This window comes from Chanos chanos, chromosome 6, assembly GCF_902362185.1.
Source record: "Chanos chanos chromosome 6, fChaCha1.1, whole genome shotgun sequence".
Lineage (NCBI taxonomy): Eukaryota > Metazoa > Chordata > Actinopteri > Gonorynchiformes > Chanidae > Chanos > Chanos chanos.
The window spans coordinates 31,454,319-31,476,432 of NC_044500.1; the positions used below are offsets into that span (position 1 = coordinate 31,454,319).

The 22,114-nt window shown below is 40.8% G+C and overlaps 4 protein-coding genes across 4 annotated transcripts in view; 1 reads left to right on the forward strand and 3 right to left on the reverse strand.

Annotated features, from left to right (window-relative positions):
• The window catches only part of grip2b (glutamate receptor interacting protein 2b), a 139,206-nt gene extending 134,870 nt beyond the window's left edge, over positions 1-4,336 (reverse strand). The window contains exon 1 of the mRNA XM_030777186.1: positions 4,282-4,336. Within this exon, the coding sequence (XP_030633046.1) occupies positions 4,282-4,336 (55 nt within the window). The remainder of the gene's footprint in view (positions 1-4,281) is intronic.
• Positions 4,337-5,455: 1,119 nt separating this feature from the next.
• On the reverse strand, positions 5,456-11,191 carry sec13 (SEC13 homolog, nuclear pore and COPII coat complex component). The gene is made up of 9 exons (XM_030776979.1): positions 11,059-11,191; positions 10,568-10,612; positions 10,206-10,321; positions 9,874-10,025; positions 9,487-9,620; positions 9,034-9,167; positions 8,672-8,792; positions 8,215-8,361; positions 5,456-6,109 (listed from the first exon to the last, which is right to left on the reverse strand). The coding sequence occupies exons 1-9, from the start codon at positions 11,059-11,061 to the stop codon at positions 5,999-6,001; spliced, it is 963 nt and encodes a 320-aa protein (XP_030632839.1). The 5' UTR covers positions 11,062-11,191; the 3' UTR covers positions 5,456-5,998.
• Positions 11,192-11,514: 323 nt separating this feature from the next.
• cand2 (cullin-associated and neddylation-dissociated 2 (putative)) lies at positions 11,515-19,395 on the forward strand. Its single transcript, XM_030777793.1, has 15 exons — positions 11,515-11,582; positions 12,233-12,376; positions 12,609-12,770; positions 13,025-13,141; positions 13,378-13,634; positions 13,812-13,917; positions 14,230-14,375; positions 14,889-15,181; positions 15,579-15,720; positions 15,986-17,488; positions 17,666-17,761; positions 18,061-18,230; positions 18,487-18,651; positions 18,916-19,023; positions 19,171-19,395. The coding sequence occupies exons 1-15, from the start codon at positions 11,515-11,517 to the stop codon at positions 19,393-19,395; spliced, it is 3,702 nt and encodes a 1,233-aa protein (XP_030633653.1).
• Positions 19,396-19,735: 340 nt separating this feature from the next.
• On the reverse strand, positions 19,736-22,079 carry rpl32 (ribosomal protein L32). The gene is made up of 4 exons (XM_030777201.1): positions 22,008-22,079; positions 20,979-21,079; positions 20,470-20,651; positions 19,736-19,917 (listed from the first exon to the last, which is right to left on the reverse strand). The coding sequence occupies exons 2-4, from the start codon at positions 21,072-21,074 to the stop codon at positions 19,788-19,790; spliced, it is 408 nt and encodes a 135-aa protein (XP_030633061.1). The 5' UTR covers positions 21,075-21,079; positions 22,008-22,079; the 3' UTR covers positions 19,736-19,787.
• Between the last annotated feature and the right edge of the window lie 35 nt (positions 22,080-22,114).

Consider the following 22,114-nt stretch of genomic DNA (forward strand, 5'->3'; position numbering starts at 1 on the left):
TATTCTGGCAGCGAACCAAGCCCAGGATAGCACTATCCAGGCAAACTAACTGGGCAGTTCACCATCTGTACTGCACATTACAATAATTGAAATGGCCAACGTGAGTCCAATCTTCAAAACAGCAACATCCCCCCAAAAATACAGAACACACCTGACGATGAGGAGTCCAACTGACACACTTGTTTAGCTCTCTGAAAAGTTCTCCAACATTTTCACTGAGAAAAGATTGACTGTAGCCTACCATAAAGCTTTCTTTTGTCTATTTACATGCAATAATATTTCTTTCTGTACAACTATTAAGATTTATTCATAGCTGGGAAATTGATTGTAAAATACCTAATTACCATAAATCATTTTGGTAGATATTATGATCCCGGACCGTATAAAATCAGCCATAAAAGTCTCATAAAAGGAAAATGTTTAAAGTTGATGGATGAGTTAAGGTTAAGAGGCTGGGGAAAGGTGTCAGTGTGAAAACATATTTCATAAAATACTTGGCTGCCAAGTTTGATGTGCATCTGAGGCATGACAATAATCAGTTGTGGCAGTATGTTCTGCAGTATGGTTAACACCATGTTATGCCCAGGTTATTACTGAGGTTCTATGTTAATACAACTTGTAATGATAGAAACAAACTGAAATCAGTTACAGATTCATTAAAGGTAAATGAAAGCTTGCCAGTGAATCTCCGTATTCAATAGATTTGTCGGTAATTGTTTTCAGATGAAGCCATTTTATTCTGAGAATGTGTTTTTTTTTTAATCAATTTTAATTCATTTCAGTTATTTCATAGATTTTCATGAATCATTCAAAGACTGAGATTCAAACGTGGGTCAAAATCAGTTTCTGGCAATTGATACCAAACTGTCATTTTACAGTTATAATATTTTTTTTCCAAGAATGTCTGAATTAATGTTGTGCCCAACATCAATACACATGTTGCCCTATACTACACACTGAATGTAATGCTCTCATGGGTTTTGATATGTCTGTGCTACACTGGGATAAATGCATAGAGAAACACTGACTGTAAAGATTAGATGCCGCATTCTGTGTCAGCATGTAATGTATGCTTATCCGTTTTAACAACAATTTAGGGATGTCGGCCTTTTGGGAAATGTTCATCCGAGCAATCTGTTACAGACATTACCTCAGGAGCTTGTCTGCTTCTACAGCCTTTGGGATAACATTGTCCCTCTTTGTGTTTGGGTGCCCATTCACATTCAGAAGATAAAATCAGACTCTTCATTACCAGCTTGTACACATTCCACAGACGCCCCAAAGTCATCCGTATGCCCTCGAGAGATTCAACGTGCAATAATTATTACTTTAACAGCAAATCAAGTACAGCTGGGGTTGAAAGCCATCATGTCATACTATGGGACGACTAGAGATTTATTTATTTTTTATGTGAGGAGAGAGACGAGAGAGTACGTTTATTATCGTCCTCAAGCCTGAGGTGACATGTAACATCTTTCTGAGATATTGGCGAAAGTGCACTAGGAGGCTAATGTGAAGAAGGTCTGCTGCTACTGATGTTGAACAGAAAAAAATTGATGATTAGAGTAGACTCGTTTATCAGCCTGATTTGTGTGTGTGTGTATGTGTGTGTGTGTGTGTGTGTGTGTTGGGGGGGTGGTGTTGTAAAAAGCGGCACCAATGGAGATTATGTAAATCAGACCCTTTATCACAATCATTATGGAAAGAGATGTGGAACGCGTATCACCAAGTTTGTATTATTAAATAAACCTCAGCGGCACACATGAATTTACTGTGAACTAGAATTTAACATCGTTTAAATTAAGGTCTCAAAAAATAGTAATTACCAGAGAATAAGTCAGTGTTCATAGGAGTAAGAGTTGTAGGCAAAGCTGATGACAAATGTTCTAGTTTATTACGATAATGCATCAAATATAACATGAGAGAGAACAGCCACCAATGAGAACACGGACCTTAGGATTTTGTTATGACCTCTCATGTCATTGGTGAAATTCGACACATTTGCTCTAAACAGAGTGGGAACCATTTGATAAATGAAAAAAACACCCTGCAAATAGAGTCTAGCACAAAAATGTTCCTAAAAAACATAACTATAAACCCGAAAAGCTGTCAGAATTAAATAAAACAAATTAAAGACTCAGTAACCAACTTGTGCTAAATCTTCATTATCATATTGTGTGGAGGCATTTTATGCGTTAGACTAAAAACTATGCTTGCTATGACTGGACTCTGGCAACTGAAAACAACCTCTGACATTTTACATGTATGTGATTCCAGACCATTCTAAAAATAGAACAATCACAAACAAGTCGTTAGTGGGTCTCCAACTGGATGTATGAAACCCATGGCTTCTTTCACAAAGTCAAACAACTGGCTGGTGAATTTATCCCTTGGAAACAGCAGACATACATTTCCATCTCCAGAGTATTACACAGTATTGCAGAAGAGTCTATTGGGTGGAACTTGCAATATGCCTGTTTTCATTTCGTGCTTGTAATGTGACAATTTACAATTCTTTTTCATTATTTGCCTTTCTTTTTGATGTCACGAGACACTATTGCAAGTTGTCTAGTGAATTGGACTCCTACATCAGCTGAGGGAGGACTGCTTCAAGGAAGAACCTGCCATTTTCAATAATGTTTCAGTGAGACTAAGGAAAACTGAAGTGCTCATCAGTGTGTGAGACTCACGGCTAGAAACCAATATTCTGTGCCATACTGATGTCTTTCTTGGGTAAACTTTTGTCTTACCATTTCATTTGAACTCTCTATTAGATACCTCAAGAGTAAATCTGAAGCACCGAAAAGTTATCCTTTCTTCCTCTCTGTGTTTACCCAAAGACAGTACATTAAAGGTCGTACATTTATTTTTTTTTAAGCGACATTACACTGTTAGCGCCATGTAGAAAATCTGATGTAATACATCCCTGAGATGAGAAAAAGTCAGCCTTGTTCCCCTTTTAAATCATACTTTTGTTTGTTATTATCTGGGATAGGCTACTTGGACAAAACTTGTACAGAGCTTTGTGAACTGAGGGGTTTTTTTTAGGCTGCACTCTAAATATCTTGAGTGCATGGAGATACAAGTACTGTATCTATTAATGAGAAACATCACTGAACAGGCTTCTGAGGGCTGAATACATTTTGCATGACTTAAAGTTTACATGTGTTCAGTTATGTCTCCGGCTGTAGTAAGACAAATCCTCACTAAACTTACAACATCTGAGCTGGTCCGGCTGACATCTTACTCCTCACAACCCCTAAGCACAGAACTGCTTTCTCTCTCTCTCAAATCCAGCCTTTTATAGTGGGAGAGCAACTCTGATGGAGGCAAGCACAGGCCTGCACACACAGCACAGTGTTCATCCTTGATTTAAGACAGTGTATTAAATGAGAGGTCTATCACATTTTGCTGTCTCTGTCCCCCTCTCTAGATTAATAAAAAAAAAAAAGCTGAGCTCCTAATATGCCTAAAACCACCAGCTAATGATCTCTTACTTCTGCTGATTCATAGAAATAAAGTGGAAATCATTTGACAACTATTTGGTGTCTGAAGTTAAGGCGTTGAAGCATATATAACATTGTGAGCAGGAATTCGTCTCAAAATATGAAATTTACCATACATGCTTCCTTGTTCGTAGTACTGATGGAAGCAGCAGTTGATTTGATGTAGTGGTTACTATTAATTACCGATAATAGCTTTAGAGTCTTCTATTTAACGCAATTTCAAGATTTCATTTCACCAAAGAGAGGTCAAATCACCTGTTTCCAGAGGTCAGCGTGAGCTCCTTTATGTATCACTCATTAATTAAACAAGATATTAAATCAGTTCCCTCGCTTCATTGTATTGCTTTGTCGCCCAAAGCAAGCCAAGCAAGTTGTGAGAGTCAGCATGCGTATTTAACGCACCAGAACCATTTGGATATCGTTTCCAATAAAGGACAAAGTGAACACTTCATAAAGCGCAGAGCCAACACAATCCTATAGCCTAGAATCACTTTCTACGTTCTTTAACAACAAAGCCAGGGACATGCAAGATTTATTTTCAGAAACAGACGAATAAACGAGAGCATTAACACGTGCGCTAAGAGAAGCCTTCGCGGTCACTTGTGGAAAATTCTTACTACGTCTTAGCGCATCAACTGTAAAGAAAGGGATAAGAGAATGCATGTGAGGAACAGCGACTGATGTGAATTAACCATAACGCTTGACCATGATTAACCCTCAGACCAATTCCTCATCATTAGCGTAAATTGGCTTCAAGACGCATAGGCTATCCTACCTTCATCGTGCATTCTCTGCAGACAAAAAGTCAGATTCCTCCTCCAGCTTGGCATGGTAAAGGCAGGTAACGTGGTGGCAAAAATAAAAGGCAAAACAACAGCCGCAAATAATTACAATGACGATGAAGTCAAAGCACTCGAAATTTCGCCTGACAGCGGCTACTGTAGTGAAGTAGAATCCACTCTGCGGCAGCACAGTGAGCAGGTGAGACGTGGAATCTCAGCAGTCACAGTCCGAGAGAGCGTGTGCCTAAATCTCTCTTTATCGGTCCATGGGAAAAGGATGCTTCCTTTTACTCCTGACCGTCTCCAAACAGACAGCACGCACTGCTAGTGAGGCGGAGAGGCAGTGACTCATTTGTTAATGTCACTGTGCTCGCCAAAGTGTGTGAACCGCACCGCTGCCCCGCGAAGTCCGCGGCAGTTGACCGAACTCACAGATGGATTTTAGAGGGGCGCTACATGGCATAGCAAAAAACAAATAATTATTTTAAACAGTTGGAGTACGATATATTTTGTTCTTGTCATTAGTTCGATTTGTTAAACACGACCACTTCCACGGTCGCGCGGTTCAGCAGAATGCTATGACAGATCTGCTACAAAATACAGTAGCCTACGGGCAAGACCCAGCCGTTAGCCGAATGACGAAGTCACTACGAGTTCAAAGGGAGAGCGGAAAATGAACTTTGAATGCCTAGAAGATGGGAACGCACCTTGTGACAGATGCTGACACATCTGACACTCCATGTTGAGTTACATGTTGTGCGAAATAACCGCTTTTCAACGCCATCAATCAACACGTTATTGCTACCAACACTGATTTGAACATAGCCTGCCAGTGGCTGACACGCATATGGTGCTTTCACCATCTGAGGTGCTGATTAGAGCCCGGGGGATCATTGCCATGCTAAATAACATTATGAGGGAGAGCATATACAACTGTACTGTTTCTAAAGCTAAACAGAAAGATGGAAATGCAACTCGTATAACACTGAACGGTTCAGATTACGCAATAATTATTCAAGGTTGGCCCGAGAGAAATTCAGCTGAATGGTACTGTATATGGCAAAACATTTATATATGAATACCTGTTCACTCACCTGGTTTCTCTGCGTAATACAGCAATGCTCTAAGAAATGTCTTCAGTGAAAGAGTAATCACTTCGCCATCAGAAAATGTATAAATCGTAATGTTTTAATTACTGTTTTCACGGTCAATCACAAATGGTTTAGTATCTTAAAAAAACAACAACAACAAAAAAAAAACATAAGAGATGCTAGAGGGTACTACAGATTGAATTTTGGCTGTATCAATAATCTTTCAGACAGTGAAACATTCCTTTTAAAATACTTTTTTAAATTCATTGTCACTTACTGTTGCTGTAATAAGTATCACATACTTTGTCTGCAATTCATAACGTTATTTATTGATGCCTTGATATACAAAAGGAGAGATTTTTTGCAGACACGACTTCATCAGCTCCTGAACTAACTCTTCATATATGCCCTCCTTTCCAAAAGAAAAAAAAAATCAAGGGAATACGGCAAATATAAGGGCATTTCGGATTGGTCAAGTAACCATGTTTTCATGAAATTTGTGGAGTGAGACATAGATGTCGTGTTAAAGTCTTTGAGCCTCCGCTGATGGACTTCACGTTCCTTTGTCTCGGCAGGGGTGAGGGAGGCACTAGGTGAAAGAAGTCTTGATGTCCCAGGCTTACTGCTCATTCTGCTGCCCCTCTGTGATGGAGGAAACAGCCCCTTGGCCTTTGTTGACGTCACTGATGCAAGCCCACTGTCCGTCAACAGACTCCTTCCAGAGTGTCACCTGGAGGCCAAACACAGGCAGGATCTTAAAGGTCGCTGAGTACCAGGACATTCTTAATAAAGTCAAATGTTTGTTCAGTAAAACAAAAAAGACAACAATTCCAGGCCTGGCATACAAACACACATGTAGCTGTTCAGGTATGATTTGTCCGATGCTCAATCAAAGCATTATCAAAACAGCATTGACGCAAGATAGCATATGCAGCAAAATAACACTGTCATATCGTTATTTCCTCTTTCACATAATGTCTGTGAGACAAACGCCAAGGAACTTTTAAGCAACAGCACAAAAACGAGAATGGTCAAAACACACAAATTATTGATGAAAGGTTGCAGGGTTTCAATAAGGATTGAGTGTTAAAGTGCACCGTGAATTTTCTTTTAAAAAAAATCACCAATATGGCGCCAAGATTATTTTCCTCTGTGCTCCGCAGAACAACTAATGAAACTGATAGATATTCCTAGCAATGCTGCATTTGTCTTTGGTCGTACCACTCAACAAACTTCCAGCATTTGTGAATTATTCCAGGGCAAAATCTCATTGTAAGTCCACTGAGCCAGCAAAGGCCTTCGACAGAATGAAGAGCGGGGTTGGAGAAAAGTCGGGTTGCCTGTCCCTTTAAACTGGGCAGAATGCCAGGTGAAATAACTACCGTCATTAATCTTGGACCTGAACTTGAAAGTGCCAGAGAATATTGAGGATCCTCTTCTAAATGACCATTACTTCCAGGCAATAAAACCCCTGTTGCATTTTCGACCAATTCGAAACACAAACATCAAAACATTCCCTTTCCTCGGGGAGTATTAAGTTCACTAAAAAAAAAATATATATATAATTACTGAAACAGACAGTTAACAAAAATGAGCGGTGACAGTTTCTGAATATGAAAGAATAAAAGATCTAGGCCTATAAACCATGTCAACACGGTCACCACTGAGTCTTCATAACCCTCATCAAATCCTCCTGACCACAGATAACCTCAAATTCCAGAACACTTGTTTAAAACAAGACACCACACATTGCCCACCAATAATACATATTGACTTTCTCTCATTCATATAAATATACAATTGCATATATATAATTATATATATATATATTAAGGGTGTAACGGTTCTGAAACCGCGATACAAACGTCCATGGTCTCGTATTCCAGGACCGCGATACCCCATCCCCTCCACCTACCCAACTCCAACTCGCTGCCGACCGTTGCAGGTGCAGCCTGTTGAGTTCTCATTTTTCATTCCGCAGTTAACACTATAACACATCTACGTCATGAAATTATTATTCTATTTAAAGTTACGTCAAGTAGTATACTTTGTGTTTCATGTAAGGTATACCGGTACACATATTTGGTACAGGATGTTCGGTTCGGTGCCTGTTGTGATCCGAGTGAATATAGTCTAGCTACAACCACGCACGTTACGTGCATAACTTTTTTATGCTCTAGTGGTGAGTCGACCGAAACGTCAGCGAATAAAGTGATACTTCACAAGATACAGTGTGCCCTCTCTTCTACATTTCTGTATGCGGAACTAAAATTAAAAATTCAGTTTCCGCTCCGATTCCATAACGGAGCCGTACCTAGCAACTGAATTAGCACATGTTTAATGATGCAACCTCGTAAGTATGGTGACCGTAAAGCCAGAGCTTCGGGACCCTCCCGTATCCTTCAGGTCTCCTGTTTGGGAACATCTCGGTTTTCCCGTGAACTACAGTAGCAATGGGCAAAGGCAGCATGCCAGCACTGTTAAACTGAAATCGGGTATGTTGCTGGCAGTACGTACAACAGGATCTCATTTGAGACGGCATCATCCAAATGTGAATATTACCGGTGCAAGTAAAAAACAGTGGAGAGCAAACTGGAAATTATGGTTTGCCATTGTTGACAAGTTTGTGCAAGTGTATAAGTTTAGAAGTAAATTCATATTAAATGAAAGGAAATTTCATGTTTTGCATGTCTTTTCTGCACTGTACTGAAACCGTACCAAACCGTGACTTCCAAACCGAGGTGTGGCGTATCGTTGCACCCCTAACATATGTATATATATATATATATATGAGAGATGGATAGATAGATAGGTAGACATCAGAGAGATATCTACCTTGTTGTCGCCTCCTGACACAGCCAAGATGTTTCCAGTGATGGACCAGCTCACATGCCAAACAACGTCGTTGAATTTGTGTAGAAGCTTGGCAGTCCAAGTGTTTCCCGCGGGGTCATCACACGTCCAGATAAAAACCCTGCCATCCTATGCAGAGGCAGAGAGAGATCACAAAAACAAAATAAATAACCACCCCAAAAATTCTGTTGTTGTGTCCTAAGAACATTTATTGCTTGTAACTTAACATTGATTTTGGACTGAGGCCATTTTCTATTGATCTTGGAACTGAAGTGAGATAGATGTTAGCGAATGGCCTTCACAGAATATCATCAGAGATGCTGTGAAATGTGTAGTCATTTAACCTTTAGACTCATTTGAAAAGTTCAATTAAAAAAAAAGAAGAAAGACCTTCTGCTTTGAAAAGAGACATAATTTTATGACTAACTGAAAAAGTTACCTGAGAACAGCTGGCAATGGTGCTTGTGGGCAATCCTATGGATGGAGCCCAGCCAACATCTCTCACCCAATCACTGTGAGCTTCCAGTTTCTGATCCTCTTTCCATTGGCCATCCTCCTCTCTGTGGAGTCAAGTGCAGTGATTCAGACTGATGCCTTTCGCACAGTTACATACGTCATATTGTTCGTGATTCAAATCAGACACAGTCAAAAACAGTCTGTCACACACACAAAAAAGTTCTCACTCCAAAAGTGACTGCAAACAACACATCAGTGAATCATGGTGTTTTTATACCACCCACGAGAAGTTCAACAAGTTCACAAACATACAAAAACAAGGACCTAAAAAAGGGAAGCACTCACTTCCAAATCTTGACCAGATTATCGCAACCGCCAGACGCAAATCTCTTGATATAGTTGGGTTTCTGTCCCGAGGGCTGATCAATGAGACTACCGGGGAGAACAGCTGGAGCCCAACTCACTGCATTACAGCCAATCTAACAGACAGACCAACAAGCATCACATTTTTTTAGACCAGAGGAAAGAAAATGCTAATCCTAGTCAAACCTTTGCAGTGCTTCTATTCCTGCCAGGACCAAGATTTTTTTCCTGAAGATAAATGTATTACACAAAGTGTAGTGACAATGTTCATTTGGCAAATGTGTTTCAGAAATATGATCATAAACCAGCATATTTCATGTAAGGCACCTGATGTTAATCTTACAGACTCTACTCATTTAATTCACTGTATGTATCATGTAGAATTTCACTTCCATCTGTATAAATAGTTTTTTCACGTTATATGTAAATACTCACAGTGTGCGCATTGCTGATCTTCTTGATGTCCCATTGCTCATCTCCAGTGGAAGTTATTAATGAAATAGCTCCATCTGAGCTCCCACAGGCCAAAATCAAGCCGTAGTCATAGGGTCCCCAACACACAGAGTTTACTACAGGACAATAACAGTAACATCAGCAGTTATAACAATAATAATGAATTTAATTTCCATATTCTCATAATAGCACTACATCAAGGTGCTTTACAGATACAACAAGGGGAATGTTACTTTGACAAACAAAAACATTAATTTGACTCTTCTCAAAATCCAACCCTTCATAACTAAGTTAAAATCAAGCTCTAAAAGAAAGGGGAAGAAACTCTACATTGTTACAAACATAAGAAGGAGGTGTAGTCGGGTTTACCTGAGGACTCATGGCCTGTATATTCATACATCTTATCCCAGGTCCCATTCTCCTCTTTCCAAATGATGACTTTCCTGTCGTATGAACAGGAGGCCAAAATGTTGCCGTACATGGGATGAGCCCAGGCCACTTGCCAAACCGGACCTTCGTGCCTAAACAGAACCAAACCAAGACAGCGCTCTAAATAATCCAGCAAGGAAGAGTGTTTTATGATAAGACTGTAACTTTTAAATACAGATTTGTAGTTATAATGCATCGAGAGCAATACGTCTGCCCTGAGTCACATTTCTCTAAAAGTTTGCTCTGAAAGGAAGAAATGTTAAGCCACTCACCCTCTCAAATCAGCCACAAGGATCTGGCCTCCATTTTTAACATCAAAGATCTTAACAGAACGGTCCGACGAGCAGGTGGCGAGTCTCGTGCCATAATAGTCCATCTGAGCATCATGCTTTAAAAAAGAACAAGAAAATTTCTTAATTTAAGTTTCAGGATCAAGAAATGACTGGGCCAACAAGGCTTATAAGAAACAAAAGTAAATCAACGATGCACAGAGCAATACAGTGGTTTGCAAGAGTCTTAATCACTAATTAGCTCAGACAGCATTACACACATAGGGTCATCTTCCTCATGCATGACTATTCGTCTGTTAAATAATTGCAAAGCATATAATCACGTTTATTATTGAAACACTTACGATCATGTCCTCGTGAGAGGTATCGACGGTGTTTATAACAGATACCTGTAACACAATACAACATTTACAATCGAACATAGATAGCGCCAGTCAAGGGCACTAGTCCAGTATGCAAGGCTGGCTATTCAGAGAAATACTGTCAAACACCCAACATTTTCAGTCATTCGCTGAATCAGTGGACTAACACATCTCGGTAGTTAACGGGCGGCTAACTAAATAAACTGAATAAAGTAGAAGTCGTTTAGCATGCCGACTACCGGCAAGCATTAACCAACAGATAGCTAAATAGCTAAAAAAGACATAACATCATGTTTATAACAAAAACTACTGCTAATCTGACAAGCCTTTCCACGAATAACATACTAGTTAACGTTTATCTTAGCAAAAGATTACCGGCTAGCTCAACACCTGGCTAAAAGAAAGCATAAGAGCTAGCTGTCAGGATGACACCGGTTTAAAAAAGTGTCTAAACACAATAAAACAGTGCTCACCATATCTGAATGTTACGATAACTTCCCGCTGTTGATAAAAATACTTTTACAATACCTCCCTAACCCTCTCTGACACTTTCAATGAAACTGCCAGTTTCTAATGTTTTCGACGTGGCAACACGACCGCTCTTTAGGGAGGGTATTTCCGTCCTGCAGAGCTCCGGGTAGAAAAGTGAAATAAACGTTTGGTTCCGGCAGCTTTTTTTCATACCATACGCTTTTCTGCATAATTGCCACTAGGTGGCAGTAGAACTTAAAAATTAATTTTTCCCCAGTCTATTTATAACGCTGTCCACAAGTATCGTGTTTCCCAGTACGTCCTGGGCCCGATAGCGTCACTCTTGCCACTATTTCTTGCCATGCTCTTTCGTTAAAGTTTTCGTCTTTCTTTTTGTGAAAAGTTCTTACAAGACCCCTTTATTATTTATCCTGATTTTATCATTTAGTACAGACAAGATGTCGAATGTTACCTATCACATTTCCAATCTGTTGGAAAAAATGACATCCACTGACAAAGATTTTCGGTAAGACAGCCTGCGAGGAGCGGCACGTCTGAGTGTGACTCACATGACTAATTTTCTAAAAAGTAGTACCTTATAGACGGTTATTTAGTGTGTAATTAACAAAGTGTATTATACTTTTTATCGATTATTTACAGCTCATGAAAAACATCTCATAAAGATATTCAGTTAGATCTGTTAGTGAAGCCGTCATATACATTGTCATTGTACAACAGGTGAAATTTAACACAGATATTTTACAGTCTTTCTGCCGCTGTGTACTCAGTATGCTTTAGTTCAATGTCTTATTTAACGGATGGTAAGCAAACGTGAATCCTACTGGAACATTTTCATACTCAGCTATTCATCTCTAAAGGTGAATACAAAAGCAGTTATCGTGTAAAATACACAATGATACGGTGACCACCTCGTTAGGCCAGAATATTTTCCCATTCTTTTTATTTTCTTTTTCCTGGCACGTATGATGAAGACTTAACGTATACATTCTTGTATTTATATTTGTATTGCTCTGTTAAATAACAAAGTTTTCGTCGGGCACTTTTTCCAACCCGTGCATTGTGTGTCTTAAAATCTTAAAATGTTTTTCTCATCTCGATTTTGGTGCATGAGACGAGGATGAAAAGTAATCTGATGTCTTTCTTTTTGTGCTCCAGGTTTATGGCCACTAATGATCTAATGATGGAGCTACAGAAAGATTCAATCAAATTGGATGAGGACAGCGAGAAGAAAGTGGTGACCATGCTTCTGAAGTTGTTAGAGGACAAAAATGGGGAAGTTCAGAATTTGGCAGTCAAGTGGTAAGAGGACCTTTGGTCTAGTTCACCAATACAGACTAGATGTCAACTTGATGAGTCAGTTATAAAGCACATAGAACACGTTGTATATGACCGGGATTGCTTCCCAGTGTGATCCAATATTGAGACTAGTGTGTTTTCTGTAAGGTTTTAAGCAGCTCATGCATGCTATTGCATTTAACTGATTTTTAATTCCTTTTTGGGAGGAATTATTTTTTAATCCATGCCTATGCAGCCTAGGTCCACTGGTGTCAAAAGTGAAGGAATACCAAGTAGAGATGATGGTGGACACCCTATGTACCAATATGGTATCTGACAAAGAGCAGTTAAGAGACATCTCTAGCATGGGACTGAAAACAGTCATTGCTGAACTGCCCCCTGCTTCTGCAGGTAAGAGGTTAACATATCAACCTGTATCACTCAATATTTCATGAAACAATCAGATGTTTTCAAAACTGAAATTTAAGCAATACTCTTCTAACAATTAAAATGAATAAAAGAATGTGAATGTTGCATATTGTCACATGTAAATCCACTGAAGAATATTACAGATGGTTAATTAAATATCTCAGTGTGATATTAAATTGTGGTTTGGACAAGAGCTATACTTCATCTGTTTCCTCTGTCTGATGTCTGTGTGAAAGGCTTGAGTCTGACTGCTAATGTGTGTAAGAAAATTACATCTCAGCTGATCGGAGCCTTGGGGAAGCAAGATGATGTGTCAGTCCAACTGGAGGCACTGGATATCCTGTCTGACATGTTGGGAAGGTAGGTCCTTACAAATCTGCAGTAGGACATCCATCCTGAAGGTAGCTGTCATCATACTTAAATAAAAATAGGATAAGGACGCTGTTAAGCTGACTGTGCTAAACAAGCCCATTCACATCATATCTTTCAATGTCTCCTTGAGCGTGGAGTGTCAGCCTGAAAGCCATTTTAGTTCAAGGTTAAAGGGGAACCTTATGGTATGGGACAGTCTTGAGAACAGTGTTTTCTCTCTGCAGGTTGAGCAGCTCCCTGGTCAGTTTCCATTCATCAATCCTGAGCAGCCTCCTCCCTCAGCTGACCAGTCCACGCATGGCGGTTAGGAAACGCTCCATCATCGCTCTGGGTCACCTGGTGCCCACCTGCAGCCCTGCTCTCTTCACTCAGCTCATCGAACACCTGATGACTGAGCTGAGCCGCGGAACTGCTACGTCAGCCACGCGCACATACATCCAGTGCTTGGCCACTGTGGGCCGGCAGGGAGGACACAGAGTCGGTAAAATAAACCTGGGAGTGTAGTATGGGCCGTAACTATTTGTAGTAACTGAAAGTTGTCTTTCACAAAGGAACTGTAAACTGGCAGTATATGTGACTAGTGGCTGTTATAGCCAGCAGAGGGCAGCATTTTAAAGGTGAATTTGTTACTGAGATGTCTACTTTGCATGGCTTTCAGGTGAACACTTGGTGAAAATTATCCCAATGGTCGTTAAGTTCTGTAAAGTTGAAGATGATGAATTAAGGGAATACTGCTTTCAGGCTTTTGAGGCCTTCATCCGCAGGTAAGGGATTTATGCCAACACATTATTATTGTTGCTACTGTTTTGCCGGTTGAGTGTATGATTAGAGTTCAGAAATAATATTCTAGGGCATTCGACCTGAGTGGAGTACACACATGGCATTTTTATTAATACCTGAGGTGAGAAAACAGACTTGTATCTGCCAGCTTGAGTTAATCTTGCAATTCACATCTATGCAACTACTGTGACCCTGTAGCTGCATACATGGCCAGCAGAAGGACCTGCCCATAACTGTGATGATCAGCATGCATGTGTTCAAGTGCTTACATGCAATGTCTGTTGTGTGTGTGACAGGTGCCCTAAGGAGATGTCCCCCCACATCCCCACGGTCATTAAGCTGTGTCTGACATACATCTCCTATGACCCCAACTACAACTATGATGCGGATGATGACCAGGATGACTCTATGGACACTGAGGATGGAGAAGACGAAGATCAGGGTGAGTAGTTTGATTCATTTAGCATGGCGATTTTCTCAGATACAAATAGCAGAAGTAGTTTGACATGAGTTTCAATGCGCAAAGCAGAATGTGCACATAATAGCACAACTGAGGATTGTTACAGTTTGACCTGATGATCAGTGTTATTGTTTTCATATCATTAATCCTAAAGCCATGCTTCTTTAAATTATATATATGTGTGTGTGTGTGTGTGTATGTATGTATGTATGTACGTACGTACGTATGTATGTATGTATATATTGGTCAATGGTGAGGGCAAGTCACAAGAAAAGTAGAAGAATAAGAGAATGTTGAAAGTAATGTGTTTGCAAGCACTATCAATCTGAATTTGCAGATCATGGAAAATTCATAAGACCGCCCAGGCACCGTCATGTGGATAACAAATAGTATTCGGTGCGCTGTAGCTTTACGCAAAAGTCATATTTCAAGAAGCTATGTTAACAATTTTCTGTTTTGTTCTCATTTCCATATGCTGGAATTCACATCCTACAGAATCGGATGATGAATACAGTGATGATGATGACATGAGCTGGAAGGTGCGGCGTTCCTCTGTGAAGTGCCTGGAGGCGGTGATCAGCTGCCGCAGGGACCTGCTGGTAGAGCTGTACGGATCCGTGTGTCCATCGCTGGTAGCCCGCTTCAAGGAGCGGGAGGAGAACGTCAAGACAGACATCTTTCTAGCGTTTGTGGCCTTGCTTAGGCAGACAAGACCCCCCCAGGGTTCTCTGTCTGCTGTGGATACTGGAGTTAAAGAGGACCCAGCTGTGGCTCTGCTGAAGAAACAGGTTTCAGTAAAACTCAAAGACTTAACTGAGGCTACCTTAGTGCCTCAAAGCTGCTAAGAAATGATTTTTTTTTTTCATATTGTGGGGCAAACACATTACTGTCCATTCTGAAAACGTCAAGCAAAAATAGGGCTGGACAGAGTTGTTTTAAAAGTGCCTTATTATATCTTATTTGGCTTCATGAGACGCCAGTTAAAGAACTTAAGATAAACTACCTTAATTATGTGTTTATCATGGTTTTTTTTCAGACTATGAGCGGTTAAATAAAGAAATTGTCAGTGTTTAAGCAAGAATTGTACAAAAATTCCAATGGTGCTGTATAATTTGTATAGATTTATTTGATGGGGCCACACATAGTGGTCACAACCTCTATGCCAATGTCATTTTTTTCTTGTAGATCCCAAATGTGGTGAAGGCCTTGCACAAACAACTGAAGGAGAAGAGTATGAAGTCCAGACAAGGTTGTTTCAGTCTGTTGACAGAAATGGCGAACGTGTTACCAGGTGCCCTGGGAGAACATATACCTGTTCTCATTCCTGGTGAGACCAAAATCTTTGTGGTGCTATTTAGCATCCAGTTCCTCATTTGAAGCCATGCTTAGATCACATTAGGTAATAAAGGTTGTGAAATGCTAAATTCTTAAAAACCAAGCTCTAAATATTGAGTAGTAATTGTCTGTAATGAAGATTTTTGCCTTGTTTTTAAATGATACTTTATAGTCAAATTCCAAATACTTGGATTTAATATTGTTTTGTTTTGTTTTGTTTTTGTTCAAATCTTGTTTCATGCTGTTGGTCTCTATAGGTATTGTGTACTCCCTCACAGACAAGTCTACCTCTTCCAACATGAAGATGGATGCTCTTTCTTTCCTCCACGTGCTTCTGTGCAGTCATGCTCCAGAAGTCTTTTACCCACATATCAAAGTCATTTTGCCACCAGTGATTCAGTGTGTTGAAGACCCTTTCTATAAAATCACCTCAGAGGCCCTCCAAGTGACACAGCAGATAGTTAAGATGATGCGTCCTCTGGAGAGACCTTCCACTTTTGACACGAAGCCTTATATAAAAGATGTGTTCGCCAGCACCCTCAAGAGACTTAAGGCAGCAGATATTGACCAGGAAGTGAAAGAAAAAGCTATATCGTGCATGGGCCACATTGTAAGTCACCTAGGGGACCAGCTAGGTGGAGACCTGCAGCCAACCTTACAGATCTTTCTGGAAAGACTGAAGAATGAAATCACCAGACTGACGGCAGTTAAGACTCTTACACTAATTGCTGGTTCGCCACTCAAAATAGATCTAAGACCCATCTTAACAGAGAGCATCCCAATTCTAGCCTCCTTCTTGCGAAAGAATCAGCGTGCTCTTAAGCTAAGCACTTTAACAGCCCTTAACATGATTGTGATGAACTACAGCGACAGCCTTAAACCTCCAATGATAGAATCAGTGTTGAATGAGTTGCCTGCTTTAATTGATGAGAGTGACATGCATGTCTCTCAGGTGGCCATTATGCTCCTCACTTGTATTGCCAAAGTGTGCCCATCCTCTCTTTCAAAAATTGGGGGTGCTGTTTTGCCTGAAGTGCTCAATTTGGTGCATTCTCCCTTACTGCAAGGTGGTGCTCTTGGTTCCATCCTTGAATTCTTCCAGGCCCTTGTGTTAACCAAGGCAAACAACATGAACTACAGTGACCTCCTCAAAGCTTTAACCGGTCCATTTTACAAGGCTAAGTCTGCGGATGCCGTGCCCATGCACAGACAGGCTTACTACTCTGTGGCAAAGTGTGTTGCAGCTCTGTCCTCAGCTTGTGCCAAAGAAGCTTCTGGAATGGTCACCAACCTTATCCAAGAAGTGAAGAGCCCAAAGTCATCCGAGTCGGTGAGGATACTGTCGTTTCTCTGTCTTGGCGAAGTAGGGCGTTCCATGAATTTGGGAGGACAGAAAGAACTCAAAACGGTCATCATGGAGGCCTTCTCCTCCCCCAATGAGGAGGTGAAGTCAGCAGCGTCTTGTGCCTTGGGAAACATCTGCGTGGGTAACTTGGAGGATTACTTGCCATTCATGTTGAAGGAGATAGGGAGTCAGCCCAAGAGACAGTACCTGCTCCTGCACTCCCTGAAAGAAGTGATAAGTGCCTCCTCAGCAGAGAGTCTAAAGCCTCACGTGGAGGGCATCTGGGCACTGCTCTTCAAGAACTGTGAGTGTGCGGAGGAGGGCACTCGAAATGTCGTGGCAGAATGCCTCGGGAGGCTCACTTTGGTCAACCCATCTGAACTACTGCCTAGGCTCAAAAAGCAGTTGTCCTCAGGTAATTACAACCAATGTGCTGTTTGAAACCATATTTTTTATTACCTTAAGGTAAAAACATTTGAGACACAGTGCACTGATACACAGAAAAATATGTTTCAGAGTGAAATGAAGTAAAGGTTTGAACATATCCAGATAAACTGTTCTAACATTTCTGTACCATTCCTGACTCTTTCAGGCTCAGCTCTTGCCCGCAGTACAGTGGTCACAGCTGTTAAGTTCACCATTGTAGACCACCCTATGCCCATAGACTCACTCCTCAAAGGATGCATAGGTAAAAGTTTTCCATAAATTACTATTGAAAATATATTCACTTTATGGACATAAACTGAAGGCAGTGATACTTTTGTGATATGCTGATATACTTTTATTTCTGCTTCTCACTCCTGCTGTTGAGGACTATATGCTTTTGACTTGTTTATAGCTGGCTTGGTCAAAGTAGGACATCTGTGTTTTTTTTTGCCTTTGAGAATTTGTCCTATCAGTTAGGCTAATATGCCATTGTCACAATTCTTTATGACCTACATATTGCTAATATATATGGTTTAGTTAACCACACTGACCTCATTTTAGGGGATTTCCTGAAGACACTTCAGGACTCTGATCTTAATGTGCGGCGAGTTGCCTTGGTGATGTTCAATTCAGCTGCCCACAACAAACCAACCCTAATCCGTGGTCTTCTCACTTCAGTTCTCCCTCATCTGTACAATGAAACCAAAATCAGGAAAGACCTCATTCGTGAGGTACCATTAATCCACATCCCACATTTAAGCTATTGAGGACACACAGCTACAACTGTGTGTGTGTGTGTGTGTGTGTGTGTATGCAGTTTAGTCTGAATATTGAATTTGTTTTTCTGTTGACTCTTAACATTTGCGAATCACATGTCTGGATTACACTGAAAAGGGAGTCCATAGTTTCAGAACATTGTTTTCACAGTATCAAACTGTCACTGCACATGATTGTGGAGGCCCATCTTTCTGTTGCTGCCTATTTCAGGTGGAGATGGGTCCCTTTAAGCATACGGTGGATGACGGCTTGGATGTGCGAAAGGCAGCCTTTGAATGCATGTACACACTGCTAGATAACTGTTTGGACTGCCTGGACATCTTTGAGTTCCTTGATCATGTGGAAGAGGGCCTTAAAGATCACTATGACATCCGAGTGAGTCTACATTATCAAGCATCGTAACTTACTACATTGTATTGTGATGTGGATGCTAAAAGCCATATTTTCACAGGTTTATCTGGGGCCTGGTTTACTCACTTTAAAGGTTATACATGAAGATTTTATAATTCATTGAAATTTAGACTTATGAAGACTTCTCCACATGTATATCCCTCTGTGAGCACAACTGCTGATGATTTTAGTTTTAATATAACCATTTAACCTAGCAATGGAATTTAATCCACTCTCTCCCTCTCAAAGATGCTGACTTTTATCATGCTGGCCAGATTGTCCTCCCTGTGTCCAAGTGCAGTAGTGCAGAGACTAGATCGCCTGGTGGAGCCACTTAGAGCAACCTGCACCACGAAGGTGAGGCAAGGTCAAAAAGAAAAAAAAAAAATCAACAACTACCCTGGCATTTTTGCACCAAACCAGATGGCCTTTACTGAAGTTTATGTCCATTTCCAGTATTATAGCTGTAAAATTATGTGTCCTGACCTATTCAAACTTTTATAGGTCAAAGCCGGCTCTGTGAAGCAAGAGTTTGAGAAACAGGAGGAGCTGCGGCGTTCTGCTATGCGTGCAGTGGCAGCACTTTTGTCTATTAATGAGGTGGAGAAGAGTCCAGTTATGGCAGACTTTGCCAACCAGATAAGGACAAATGCAGAAATGGCCACCATTTTTGAGAGTGTTCAAGGTGAACCTATATCAGGGGCTATGGAGCCCATGGACACTAGCTAGGCTGTTTGACCTTGAATCATCTGTGTGGAAGTGTTGAATCTGCAGAAACAGTGCATTTTTATGGGCCACTTGAGTTGCAAAGCATTTTGTGTAGCAAGAAAATAATTAAAATGATTATTCTGAAACATTTTAGGACTCATAATTCCAACAACTGTAACATGCCACTCATGAATATTTAGTCTATAAACCACAGGTTGCGCATGTTATAAGGTTATAACCCTAAAACCAAAAGGTGCCCAAGGGAAGATGTGCGAGCAAGTAACATCAAAAACAAAGAAAAACTGCCTCTAATGTATTTTCCTCATGCTTGCCTTTCACAAAAAGCACCTCCAGACACAGAGTGGTTTACCCGAATTAAGTTTATTGAAAAGACAATGCACAAAAGGTCCAGATTATTCGTTCTCCTCGCTGCGAAGTCTGGCATTGGGATTTGTGACCTTGATGGCCAACTGTGCTGCCCTCTCCACAATCAGCTTCCTGTTCTTTGAGGACACATTGTGGGCAATTTCTGCGCAGTGGCTCCTAATGGGTTAGAAACAAAGCACAATCGAATCAAAACCCTTTCCAAGAGATGAGTACAGACAATTCCACAAATCTGTGTCAAATCCTGTCGCTCTACAGTGATGTTCACGGAACACCTTGACGGACACATAGTCTTGAGTCACTATCCCTGACAGAGGCCCCTCTGCATGTGCTAGTCACTTGTTGCAGATTATCTTCCACCTGCTAGCTATGGATTGAGCTAGGGGTGGAATGGGTATTTCCTCTGCTGCGTTTTCCCTCCACATTCAATATCTGGCCAGTGTATGGGGAACTCTGCAGATATGATTATGGAGGCAGACCACTCATCTACAAGAAACCAAAGTACAAAACAAGTCTTAATTTAAAACCCATATACAGGCTATCGCTTTGCTAGAAGGAAAATTTAAAGACTGTCCACGTACAGAGAAACTCAAATGTCGAGAGATGAAATTTCCAGAAATCCAAAGAGACTCAAGACACTGAGACAAAGAGCAAAATTCCACAACCGTCTAGATTAACCGATAAATGTCATTAGAGGCTTTCAGATCTTACTTGTTGCTCATCATGAGGACTTCCAGCTCCTTGACGTTGTGGACAAGGAACTTCCTGAAGCCAGTGGGCAACATGTGCTTGGTCTTCTTGCAACTTCCATAACCAATATTGGGCATCAACATCTGACCCTTAAATCGCCTGCGCACCCTGTTGTCAATACCCCTGGGTTTCCTCCAGTTTTGCTGTTGAGAGAAAAGAAAACATCAGCTTTTACAAGTCGTGCATCTCCTAAATGAACCCATACTTAGTCGAGATACCTTCTTTGAGTAGTGACGTTCATCATCACAACATTCTGTAAACTCAAACGAACCAAAGCATGACATTCACAAATAACTTAAAAATGTTGAACCAAAAACAGAGAGGAAAAAGGAAAAACGCCTCCATGCTGTGTGTCATGTCAAGACGTTAACTGAGGCATTCCTCATTCTGTTAAGAAATAAAAAGAGCTCCCACCGCATACGGTCTCTGCTCTTAAATAATTCTGGCCTGCAGGCCTAGTAAATCCTCACCTTGATCTTGACATAGCGATCTGACTGGTGTCTGATGAACTTCTTCGTCCTCTTCTTGACGATCTTCGGCTTTGTTAGGGGTCTCAGGGCTGCCATGATTGCTGAAAATAAGGACGCAACACCGTTAACAAGCCTCAAGTGTCCACATTGGCATGTTACATTTGGAGAAGAACATGAACCCCTGTAACGTTAAACGGCAGCTTGTGCTGTTTTCACACCAGCCGTTTAATCAAGGAGCTTTCAGTTGTGTTACACCAGGGCTGAACTGCCTACAACAACGAGTACCAAGTCCTAGCAAGGTAACAGCTAGGTGCATGGATAGCATTCAACACGATGCACATCAGGGACCATTCATTCAAAGTGACCATTTCGATCATTACGCTTCATCGGCAACAACTTCGAACTACATGCATTAGCAGAGTACATGAACATTTATCTGCCTTACGCTTTTAGGTTAGCTAGGATACACGCATGTGCGACCCATCACACTTCACGCACGTTATGTTAGTAGGCGCACGTTTACTAAAAGCCACATCGATGAACTACTCTAATACATAAGCGGCACTGAATTACACTACATCAAGAACCACAAATATGTCAAAACTACATACTGCAACTCCACAGTTCTACCACTGGTTTCAGTCCTACACGTTCCAAGACAGCAAGATATGGTAGCCGCTAAGCTAACACACTGAACCGGCTAAGTTTACATACACTCCATATTTTAATTTGGCTTTTAGACATTTTGTTGCCAATTTACAATAAAGAATACTCATATATCGAGGGATTCCACTCACTGCCTCCTCTGCGTGTGAAATTTAAACAAAAAAGGTTCGATTCCGGCTGTAAGCACCAATGGCCGCCATATACATACTTGACAGATTCTGATATAATGCTTAATATATAGGGGGATCGCGTTAAAATGGCAGTACATATGCGATATGAAAACTATAAACATAAGATATATGCAAGTCTTTGCATGTAAGTACATTTATAAAAGAAGATTAAACTGGATTTCGCTGAACTCACCGATCGGCCTGCCTCCTCAAAAGACAGTCCTAAGAAAGAGGAGGAAGTGAGAAAGAGAATGCTGGGAAATCATTCAATGCACCGGAAGTACACCCCATCAGTAGAAA

Bases quoted from the DNA above. Each gene is read 5' to 3' on its own strand.
- sec13 (XM_030776979.1), bottom strand. The intron at 8,793-9,033 runs GTGAGTGCTTCC...TTGACTCCACAG, and splicing joins AATCTGGTCAAGATTTGGAA to AGAGGAGGATGGCCAATGGA. The intron at 6,110-8,214 runs GTAGATATCTCT...TTTGGCCTCCAG, and splicing joins TGTCAGGAGGCGACAACAAG to GTGACACTCTGGAAGGAGTC.
- cand2 (XM_030777793.1), top strand. From the start codon at position 11,515: ATGTCGAATGTTACCTATCACATTTCCAATCTGTTGGAAAAAATGACA. The intron at 15,721-15,985 runs GTGAGACCAAAA...TGGTCTCTATAG, and splicing joins TATACCTGTTCTCATTCCTG to GTATTGTGTACTCCCTCACA. The intron at 18,231-18,486 runs GTACCATTAATC...TGCCTATTTCAG, and splicing joins GGAAAGACCTCATTCGTGAG to GTGGAGATGGGTCCCTTTAA.
- rpl32 (XM_030777201.1), bottom strand. From the start codon at position 21,074: ATGGCAGCCCTGAGACCCCTAACAAAGCCGAAGATCGTCAAGAAGAGG. The intron at 20,652-20,978 runs GTGAGGATTTAC...TTCTCTCAACAG, and splicing joins ATCGCTATGTCAAGATCAAG to CAAAACTGGAGGAAACCCAG. The intron at 19,918-20,469 runs GTAAGATCTGAA...CTAACCCATTAG, and splicing joins GTCCTCATGATGAGCAACAA to GAGCCACTGCGCAGAAATTG.